This window comes from Schistocerca nitens, chromosome 2 (genome assembly GCF_023898315.1).
Source record: "Schistocerca nitens isolate TAMUIC-IGC-003100 chromosome 2, iqSchNite1.1, whole genome shotgun sequence".
In the NCBI taxonomy this organism is placed as follows: domain Eukaryota; kingdom Metazoa; phylum Arthropoda; class Insecta; order Orthoptera; family Acrididae; genus Schistocerca; species Schistocerca nitens.
Genome location: NC_064615.1, coordinates 1,003,714,899 through 1,003,726,901, shown reverse-complemented (window position 1 = coordinate 1,003,726,901; position 12,003 = coordinate 1,003,714,899). Strand labels below are relative to the sequence as shown.

At 41.7% G+C, this 12,003-nt stretch overlaps 1 protein-coding gene across 9 annotated transcripts in view; it reads left to right on the top strand.

Moving 5' to 3' along the window:
• The window catches only part of LOC126237342 (proline-rich protein 2-like), a 126,438-nt gene that overhangs the window by 89,101 nt on the left and 25,334 nt on the right, over positions 1-12,003 (top strand). Inside the window, exon 3 of one of the 9 annotated variants that reach the window (XM_049947383.1) lies at positions 9,257-9,376. The exons of the other annotated variants lie outside the window; for them this stretch is intronic. Coding sequence (XP_049803340.1) covers positions 9,257-9,376 — 120 coding nt within the window. The remainder of the gene's footprint in view (positions 1-9,256; positions 9,377-12,003) is intronic. 9 annotated transcript variants of the gene reach the window in all.

Genomic DNA, 12,003 nt, shown 5'->3' with positions numbered 1-12,003 from the left:
TTAATTAAAGAATGTGATTCTGAGCTAAGTAACATATTAATCTATCTGTGTAACCAGTCGTTTATCAGTGGAATATTTCCTGAATGGGTGAAATATGTTGAAGTTAAGCCACTGTTTAAGAAGGGAGGTAAAGAAACAGCATCAAATTTCCGTCCAATTTCACTGTTGCCAACATTCTCAAAAATTTTAGAAAAAGTAATGTACAATCGGCTTTATAACCATATTACCTCAAATAACATACTGTCAAAGTCAGAGTTTGGATTTCTAAAGGGTTCTGATATTGAGAAGGCTATCCACACTTACAGTGAAAATGTGCTTAATTCATTAGAAAAAAATTGCAGGCAGCTGCTATATTTTGTGATCTGTCAAAGACATTTGACTGTGTAAATCACAATATCCTTTTAAATAAATTAGAATATTATAGTGTAACAGGAAATGCCGCAAAATGGTTCAAATCTTATATCTCTGGCAGGAAACAAAGGGTGTTATTAGGAAAGAGACATGTATCAAGCTATGAGGCACCATCCAACTGGGAACTAATTACATGTGGGGTCCCACAAGGTTACATTTTGGGGCCCTTACTTTTTCTTGTGTATATCAATGACCTTTCATCAGTAACATTACCAGATGCCAAGTTCGTTTTGTTTGCTGATGATGCAAACATTGCAATACATAGCAAATCAAGTGTAGTCTTAGAAAGATCAGCTAATAAAATATTTGTGGACATTAATCACTGGTTCCGAGCCAATTCTTTGTCACAAAACTTTGAAAAAACACACTACATGCAGTTCAGAACTTGTAAGGGGTGTCCACAAGTATATGCCTAAAATACGATGACAAGCAGATAGAAGAAGCGGACAGTGTTAAATTCTTGGGATTACAGCTTGATAATAAATTAAACTGGGAGGAGCACACCACAGAACTGCTGAAGCGTCTTAACGAATCTCTATTTGCAATGCGAATTGTGGGAGACATAGGAGAAATAAAAATGAAAAAGTTAGCATACTATTCTAACTTTCATTCCATAATATCATATGGGATTATTTTTTGCGTTATTCATCAAGCCAGGCTGAAGTTTTCCGGGCACAGAAACGTGCAGCAAGAGTTATATGTGGTGTGAACTCAACAACATCCTGCAGAAGCCTGTTTATGGAACTAGGGATACTAACTGCTGCTTCATAATATATTTATTCATTAATGAAATTTGTCATTAAAAATATATCACTTTTTCAAAGCAACAGCTCAATTCATGGAATAAATACTAGAAATAAGAATAATCTTCACAAGGATTTAAAGTCACTTAGTCTTGTACAAAAAGGTGTGCATTATTCAGGAACACACATTTTCAATATGTTGCCAGCAACCATACATAGCTTAACAACCAATGAAATTCATTTTAAGAGAAGACTAAACGATTTATTGGTGGCCACCTCCTTCTACTCCATTGATGAATTTCTCAGTAAAACCAACTAATATAACTTCTGCACTATTTCAGTGCAGTTATGTGTTCATTGTCAATATGTGTGTGTGTGTGTGTGTAAGTACAATCTAACTTCTGCCCCATTTCTGTGCAGTAATGTGTTCATTGTATTATAGTAGTTGTATTACGCGTTTATTACCTTATAAATAAATGAAAAACCTTTTTATTTTAAATTCAGTGCATTAGTATTTGTAACATGACTCTTTCATATAGTGTTCATTAAAAAATGACGATCATTCCACTTGGGACCTGCGGAATGGTACATTAGCTTATTTGTTTTAGTTGTAAGTATTTGTCGTGTATTATTGTTTTTCTGACATGTTCTACAACCTATAGGACCTACTTACTATGGATCAATTGGAACGAAAGTAAATCTAATCTAATCTAATCTTAGCATTTCCTTTTTCAGATTTTCTAGCTTCCCTGCCACGTTGAGACTTCCTAAATTCGACAACCCGGCTCTTAGAACATTAACCTCTCATTAGTCATTCAGTCTTTTTCTCATGGTCACCTCCCTTGGGTGTCTTCTCCCGGAGATCGGAATGGGGGACTGTTGCGAAATCTTTTGCCTACAGAGAGATTATCAGGACACGTGTTCAGTTACAGGTCTCATGTTCTGTGGATACAGATTATGTGTCTTTAATGTAGTGGTTTACACTGGCTTCTACATGCTCATGCCGATGATTATTGACTATTATTCCGCCGTTTTAGTTCAGTTTCCTACCCAATGGGGCGAGAGATTGCTCTGGATCTCTGTCCACTCGTCCGCCCACTTTGACAATGACGTTGAGAGAGCCAGGGTGACTTCTTATGCCAGAAGCCATCGGTTGCCATTGATGATGATTTTTATTTAAAATTTAAGCAGTGTCGAGGTTCGCACCTGGGACCCAGGACGTTTTGATTAATAGTCAAAAGCGCTACACTTTCTTTTCTCTCAGTTTTCTTGTTACAGGTGGTAGCTGGACCTCCCTTTATCGTTGATTACAAAGGAACTTACGAAGATGAAGTATCTATTTGCCACCGCCACTTTGACCCTAAAAGAAAAAAATTATATCTACGCTAACTTCAGACATGCTCCCCTAACTACGCATATTCTAGGAACTCTACCTAAACATAACAAACGAGGAAACGGGAGGGGCGAAAGGTTATCATATGTTTGTAAGAGAGAAGAAAGTGTTTTGTATTCTAGTGATCACGTAGCATTTTAGTGCTTGTTTATGTTTGTAACAGAGAAGAATTTTTCTTTCTTTGAGTAAACTCGCTGTGTCAACCTTTGCACATAGTGAGTCTTCGCCTGCCAGTAGTACGCATAATTTTGGAACAAAGGTATCATTTGAGGCGTAGGTCTGTCAAGAATGGCAAGTGTGAGGGAAGTCAGAATTCGCTGGACCACCTACTGCTGATGATCTCCACCCTGCTAAGCGGAGAGTCGTCCAGATCAACGTGGACGAGACAAGAACGATTGTTAACCGTTGACGGTGACATACCACTCAGAGCGTGCAATAGGGTGAAGACAAGGGACGTTCGCAGCCCACCATATAAGACGCCACCTATAAATTGGCTGCCTCTATTCTATCACACTGGGGAGAAGTCTTAGATCAGGGTTCCCCTGCAACTTGTAAAAGGAAAGAGGTAAGATTCACAGAATATGTGATAAGGATGAGTGTGGGTAGTATGACCAAAAGAGTGTGAGTATGACAAGCCGAGAGGAAAGCAGCAGTTAGGTTGTTAAACACAGGAAGTATTGGTCGAAATTGTGGATGAAGTTGGTAAAATGAGGAGGCAAGTGAGCATACATATTGCAAAGCACCAGTGATCAATGACACATAAGGCCAGGAAAACGGGAGGGAGTCACCTGTGGAGCGGACAAAATGATACTGACGATCTCGAAAGAAGGTCGGAAGAGAAGACTGAAGAGGTTCTATGGGAAGGATTAGAAAACGCAATTCACGACGGGGTTGCGTGTCTTGCCAAAAGACCGAAACGAAAGGAAAAGAAGAACGTTTCTCATGCTCTAATGTGCGAAGAGAGCTTAGCTACCCAATTTACCTTGCACCAGGTAAGGAATTTCCAGGAGTCATAGTTTTGGAATACAGTTTAACAATTTATACATCGAGATGTCACGATATTTTAAACCGAGGTCAGCATAAAAATATACAGAGGAATCTCTCTTCTGAGGGTGAGGATGGAAAGAATGATTCCGAACTAACGTCACAATTAATGTGTTACTGACAGACCGAGCTTGAAATGGATAAACTTGGAGCAGAAATTGGGGCTTGTCCTTATCACAGGAACCACATCAGCATTCACCTTTATCGCAACCACGGAGGACATACACGATGTGGTCAAAAGTATCCGGACAACTCGCTGAAAATACTATCAAGTTCGTGGCGCCCTCCATCGGTAATGCTGGAATTCAATATGGTTTTGGTCCACCCTTGGTCTTGATGACAGCTTCCATTCTCGGAGGCATTCATCCAACCAGGTGCAGGAAGGATTCTTGTGGAATGGCAACCCATTCCTCACGGAGTGCTGCACTGAGGAGAGGTATAGATGTCGGTCGGTGAGGCCTGGCACGAAGTCGGCGTTCCAAAACATCCCAAATAAGTTCTATAGGATTCAGGTCAGGACTTGGTGCAGGCTGGTCCATTACAGGAATGTTACTGTCGTGGAACCACTCCGCCACAGGCTGTGCATTATGGACAGGTTCTCGATAGGGTTAAGAGATGCAGTCGTGATCCCCGAATTGATCTTCAACAATGGGAAGCAAGAAGGCGTTTAAAACATCAATGTAGGCCTACTTTGTGATAGTGCCGCGCAAAACAACAAGTGGTGCAAGCCCCCTCCATGAAAAGCACGACCACACCATAACACCATCGCCTCCGAATTTTACTGTTGGCACTATACACACTGGCAGACGACGTTCAGCGGGCATTCGCAATACACAGGCGGCCATCGGATCGCCACATTGTGTACCGTGATTCGTCACTCCACACAACGTTGTTCCACTGTTCAATCGTCCAATGTTAACGCTCCTCCGTTTGGCATTTACCGGAGTGATGTGTGGCTTATGAGCAGGCGCCCAACCTTGAAATCCAAGTTTTCTCACCGCCCGCCTAACTGTCATAGTACTTGCAGTGGATCCTTTGTGATAGTCTGGATAGATGTCTGCCTATTACACAATACGACCCTCTTCAACTCTCGCTGGTCCCTGTCAGTCAACAGACGAGGTCGGCCTGTACACTGTTGTGCTGAGCGTGTCCCTTCATGTTTCCACTTCACTATCACATCGGTGACAGTGGATCTAGGGATGTTTAGGAGTTTGTAAATCTCGCCCACAGTCGCATGACACAAGTGACACCGACTCACCTGACTATGTTCGAAGTTCGTGAGTTCCACGGAGAGGCCCATTGTGCTGTGTCACTTCTAATGACTACTGAGGTCGCTGATATGGAGTACCCGGCAGTAGATGGAAGCACAAGGCACGTAATATGAAAATCGTATGTTTTGGGGGGTGTCCGGATACTTATGATCTGATAGTGTACCTCACCCTCTTTTTTCTCAGAATTTCGAACATCCTGTACAATTTTATAGTATCGAACGCTTTTTTCAGATCAACAAATTCTCTGAGCGTTTCTTAATTTTCTTTCAGTCTTGTTGCCATAGCAAGTCGTGGGACTAGGGTCTCCCGTCTAGTAGAATGTTCGGCACTTTCGGAGTCCTTGAATTCCGTGGAGTGCTCCATTCTGGTCTCTCACGATGTCCAATGACTACTGAGGTTGATGATATGGAGTACATGGCAGTAAGTGTCAGCGAAATGAGCCTGATATGGAAAACGTATATTTTGTGGGTGTCAGGATACTTTTGATCACGTAGTGCAACTGTATATGGCTGGCCACACTCTCCTAAATGAGGACCCAGTCCTGAACAACTACGGAAACGTGCTTGCTTTATGTGTTTCAGGTGCCAACCTTACACATTTCATTGATGATTTACTTCAAATATAAGGTTCTACAAGCACCTACAGGTATATTTGTCATTTAAATAGTTAATACCACGGTACAAGGCCATACACGTGCTTCATGAAATTACTTATGTAAGATAACGTTGTACGTCACCCTTAGTAACGCGTGACCACTTTCTTTTTCGGTGTGTAAGACAATCTCCAAAGTAACACACTGGACTTAGTTTGAGCTTTGAGAATCTGCAGGTCGATGAAGGGGTGTGCGGCTTAACACGACTTCTCTATCGTTCTGTCAAGACACAAGAAGTTTTAAGTACGAGTCTCTCGTCATGCCTTGTTGGTTCATTATTTCTTGGAGGCAGCCACCTACGAACAAGCGGGTGTCGATGACAAACTGAGCGACAATAAGGTATTCAGTTGGCCGCAGCTGTGCTCTGTGACCTTGTGATACAACCAGATCCTGCACTGTCGCATTTGGACTGCAGTCTCCGTACAGTAACTTTGTTAAAGAGTCACGGAATCAGGAGTACTCCACATCACGCAGTGGCGAGCCTTATAAAAGCTCTGCAGCCCATGTTCACCTCAGCACTTCCATCACCATGAGGGCGACAGTGGCAGCTCTTCTACTGTGTCTTGTGGTGAATAGTAAGGACTGAGGCTTTATCGAAATTTGTGCTCTACGTATCTTGATTGGTACTTACTTCTACATCCACTTACAAACACTGAATGCTCCAAAACGTACCACAATTTTCTGCATGTAACATGCAATTCTCGAATCTAATGGTTGGAAAGCGTTTGCAACTTCGTCGGTTCTGTAAGCGACTTCATATTAGTTCCAAACGTACAAATAAAGGCAGTTGTGTGATTGTATCAAATTCATCAACTTCGTGTGAATCGTTTATGAACTATACACGCATAATATCAGTAAATAATCTGCATCCTCCTTCTTACTGCATCAATATATGCGAGGATAACAGCTGAAATCCGTGTGTGAGCATCCACACGTTATTAGTGGCGGAGTTCAAATATCGTAAAACATCAGTCCAAAAAGTTTCGAGAATATATTAGTATAAAGTACAGAAAAATTAAGATACTGATTTTAATGCTTAAGGTATCCTACGTACCCCTCCCCTCTCCCCCGATTGATTACAAGGCACAGAACATTCACACATCCATGAGTAACTGTCAGAGAGATATATCTGTGGCATATTGTCAACTGGTGTGTCCCATTGGTTTGTAAGTCGGTTATCTCGTCAAAGCGTTAACACTTCACGTGAATTTCTGCACTTTGTCATTCTGCAGTAGCTTCGATTTCATAACACAAAATCTCATCACCCGTGATGATTTGTTCGAGAAAAGAATTGTCCAAGTGTTTCATTTCAAGCTATTCACGCCATGTGCCCAGGCATCGATGCTTTCGTTCAGGAGTTAAGACGAATGGGACAAACCTTGTATACACTTTCCGTCTGTTCAGGACATTCTCAAAAATGCCTTAAACAGTGAGATATGTTGCTCCATTCCGATTTCTGACACAACCGTACGGTCGCACGTCGACTATGTACTTGACACCGCCTACTTACCTGCTTAAACTGACTCGCTGAATGTATGTGTTTTTTAGTTGTTCGGGTTGAAACTGTAGTTACTGGGATGATTCGTTTGTACGCCAGAAATAAAATCAATCTCGGAATTTTCTGGATGGACGGTGAATGTAGAAAAATGCCATCAGATTTTCTTCCTCGTGTCCAGCTGGTACTCCATTTCTAATGCTTCTAATGATCTTGCATCTGCATATCCACATTTTTTATGAATGATTACAGGATATTTGTTATCATCTGTTTCAACATACGTTTGTCGCAGTTTGTCATGTAATTAGAGAGGTTGACGTTTCTCTAGTACTGCGCATAAAGGCTGACCTAGCAGAACATCAGTAAACCCTTTACAAGAGCCTATTTTCAGGTGCTATTGTTGGGTCAGTCCCTGTTCCTCACTCATGTTGTGGTAAAAATCAAAGTAGTACAACTCTGATGATACACAGCTATATATGGGAATTAAAAAAAGTATAGCGATTAACTACGAAGATAAGAATTGGATTCATCATGTATCAAAACCCTAAAACATTGCTATATAGTAATAGAGCAATTTAGCACATGTGACGCAAGAGTATTATTTAGTGTACTAGAAGCTCGTTACCTGGAGTAGTTTGCTTGATTATTTATTCCACTCTGATGGTAGACAGAAAGGGAAATCAAATCTTATATACTCACGGGGAAAACCGCAACACCAAAAAATAAATAATGTCTAGTAATGAAATTTCGAGGTTAGATTTGCCGAAGTAACATATTGAAATCATTAACATTGCAATATCACAGGTTAACGTAAATGCGAGATAAGGTATTGCAAATACGAAGTGTTGGTGCATCAATAACCTGTGTAACGGTCAGATTGTTGAATGCAAGCACACAAACGCGAATGCATTGTGTTGTACAAATGCTGGATGTAAGTTTCCGGCATGGGGTTCCACGCCTGTTGCACTTGGTCGGTCAATACATGGTCAGTTAATACTGTTTGTGGACGACGCTAGAGTTGACGTCCGATAATGTCCCATAAGTGCTCAACTAGAGACAGATCTGGCGATCGAGAAGGCCAGTGCCAATGTGGACACGTAAACCGTGGTGGCTTACAACAGCAGTATGTGGACGAGCGTTATCCTTTCGGTAAAAGCTGTTTATGAATGGAAGCACTGCACGTCCAATCACCAAACTGATGTGCATATTTCCACGCAGGATGCGTGGGATGACAACGAGACTACTGGTGCTGTCATACAGAGTGGCACTCCACACCAGACCATAATTCCAGTTCTAGGTCCCGTGTTTCTAGCACGCCATTTGGTAGGTTGCAATCCCTTAGATGGCCTCCAACTAATCAACACACAGAAATCACTGGCACCGAGGTGGAATCACCTGTCATCAGAGATCACAACAGACTCTTGCCCTGCACTCTTACTGGCTCTCGCTTGACAACACTGACGTCGCGAATGGCGGTGATTTGGGGTCACTCGAGTGGACGCTACAGAGCGTCTGCCGCAGACCCGTCCTTGAATTAATCGATTTATAACAGTTCTTTTTATCATGGTGGTGCCAACTGCTGCTCAGACTGCTGCTGCAGATGAAGTACGAGGTGCCTGAGCCAGACACCGAGCATGATGGTCTTCCCCCTCTGTAGTACCACATGGCTCTTCGTAACCCAATCTTCTTGCTACTGTATATTCTCGCGACCATAGCTGCCAGAAATAATGTGTAGTGTCCACATTTCTGCCAAGTCTTTCTGCAATGTCGCGTAATCAACATCCAGCTTCTCGAAGCACTTTTATGCGACCTTGTTCAAACTCAGTGACGTGTTTCTGGCGAAATACAAATAAAGGCATGGTACTAACTCATATTGGCATTAATGCATACATTTCTTTATGATTACTTGAAGTAATCAACAATAATGGTTGAACATGTTGATTCATTCAGTTTCTGTAATAAATCAGTAAGAGTTATTTCTAATATGTGTCAGTGTACAAAGATGCATCTGATGATACAGTCCTAATAGTCACAAGTCATGATTTCTGCGATTCATGGTCTTTGTTTCAAAACCACATTAGCAGAATCTTAATCTCCATTCAGAAGGAATACCATTTAATTTCCATCCACGTATATTATGTAGATTACAAAATGACATTCTACTACAGGTATCAGCATGCCGCAGCCAAGAGACTCCACCTGGCCCTCCTGGACCAACTGAGGGTCCTCAACCAACTGGTCCACCAGGCCCACCAACCGGAGGTCCTGATCCAACTGGTCAACCAACCGGAGGTCCTGAACCAACTGGATCACCAGGTCCACCAACTGGAGGTCCTGAACCAACTGGAGAGCCCCAACCAACTGGAGGGCAACAACCAACTGGTGGGCCTGAACCTACTGGAGGGCCCCAACCAACAGGTGAAACTCTGCCTACTGGAGGGCCTCAACCTACTGGACCACCAGGGCCACCTGGCCGTTTTTAGCTAGGTGTTTTCTAGTGATGCAAGACTAGTACGCCTGGAAACGTTAAAGTATTTCAGCTTTACTTTTATAGTTGACTTTAACTGCGTTAGTTGATGGAAGCGTTCTTATGTGTCATAAAAACCAATTCTGATTAAAGCAGCAATGAAAGAGCTCCATTAACGTTTTATTTCCTGTGTACTGTAAAAGCAGTCAGTTCTCCAAAAATGTGGTACCAATATGTAAAAATTATTACAGGAGTTACTATCGGTTCATACCGCATCAAATTTTTTACCACTTGATTTGTAGTTCCAAAATATGCTGGACGTTGCCGAAGGATTCCATGTTACCGAGTACGTGCACTTCATGAATTGACATGAGCAAATATCATTCTTTCAGGAAACACTCTTGTCATCTATAAAAAGCCCTGTGCAAAGTTTACTGATACATAACCTTTGAACGTTATTCAGACTTTGATGTTCTGTTATACAACTTGTGACCTAAGATGATTTCTTTGAAACCTATTTTCTCCTCCTTCAGTTACATATTTTACCTCTTTTTATTTATGAGAATTAGTACACATACTGTATATAATTATTTCGATAGAGTGAGTCTTAAATTTTATGGATCGTCTATTATTTAATTAATATGTTGCCTTCTATATCTTATCTGGGATCTGGACTTAATGTTTCGTAGATCCTAGCATATCTCCCAGAGCGAATATTAACCGCAACTCAGCATAACACCAGCAGAAGCAATGACAGAATGGATGGGTACGTGCCTCTTTTTGACTTCTCATAGGCGGTGTAACCATTTACTAGGAACATGTCGCTAATGAAATATTAAGCTTCATTTATCAAGATATAAATAGTAATAAATATGAGTAGATAACTCTACTCAGTATTGTTTTAGGGTACCACCACCAATACAATAGAAGTCACTAAACTTAATCATACTTATCTGACCATACCAATCAATATGAAGCAGAATGGCTATGTGAATGCTACAACATTAAATGTAAGAGATTTAATAGTGTAATACGTTGTGGTCTCCTGACCTTCATTGATTACATATTCTGCCCTCACAATCATATTCCGCACATCAAGACGCTTCATTCGAACCCAAACTCGATTAGATAAAGTCAATGTTGTATGAATTCATGTAAACAATATGCAAATAACAAGTAAATAGCAAGCGTGCACCAAGGTTGAAACACTCGAGGCTGGAGTACACACATGCATTCAAGACACAATGGTCACAAAAGCTTTTAGTTCGGGAGAGGCAAACCACACGACAAGAATCTGGTCCCTTCAGAGGACGAGTCAACCTATCTACGTCGGCCGACGACTGCCGTAGAGCAGATAGCGTTTGCCCGAGTGAAAGGGAGAACAACCCCGTGTTCGGCTTAAAAGCAAATTCCACTGCTTTGTGTGGGAGCGCCCAGCCTATGCATTCTTTACAAACATAGCATGCAGTTTCAGAGGTTTTCACAGGGAGACACAGGGAAACACTGATGGTACAGATCTCTGGATTGGTCGCCTTAAATGAAACATCATTCCCGTTTTAGAAGAGTAATCTGATTGGCAGACGATATTCCTGACGCCTTGAGCTGAAGGAGTAGTGAAAGAGACCAAAAGATATACCTCTTCACGTCTGGCGTGGAGAGGGGCCGTTCCGTTATCGCTCTTGGAGCGCGAACACGTAAGGAGAGCGTGTGCGCTCGTACATGTACTCAAAGAGCAAGGAACAAGTCTCTCCTAAGTACTCCACTGGGAGAACACCTCTGTTAAGAGCGAATCGGAGTGCGACACTATATTGAGTCCTTGCGATTAAGCTTTGTTCACTGTGTTGACCACCATACTTATTGTGTGGTGTGAATGGACAGAGTTATAGTTAAACGCCTGCGAGCGAATTTTTGAGTGTCATCGCGTTGGACTGGTTATCTGACCGGTGTGCCATGCCAATAGTTAGACTAGAAGCGAATAGGAGACCTTGACTTCATCAAGGCGTAGGGAGAGTTTGATTGGCGAAGGTCAATCCAGATAGAACGAGAGTTATTCTATTTGACAGCATTGAGCGCACAGGTAGCAGTCATCGGAGCTTACAGTTTTGTGCGCTACAACTCTTGCGAGCCCCGTATTTCCCCCACAACAGTACACTTCACTGTATTTCACAAGCGACAGCCTTGACCGTACCTAGCAATATTCTAACGGATAATTATTCAAGTTGAGTAGGCGCTGCTCTCACCCATTCTGCCAAGTCAATAACAATCTTAAACTTTGTATATAAATTTCATTAGCGAAGCCTATCCTTAAGAGGTAACATTTCGAAAAGAACCCAGAAATAACTTGTTCAGTTCATAACTAAAAGTGCCATTGTGATGTTTCAGAATTTTTACAAAAAAAATAATAATTTTCGTTAGTTTCATGTTTTTCTTACACTAACTAGCACTACTCCAGTACCCAAGTATCCCACTAGTTACGTAAGAAATTTTGTGAATTTTTGTGTCATTTCCTTACGGCAGATGACTCCAG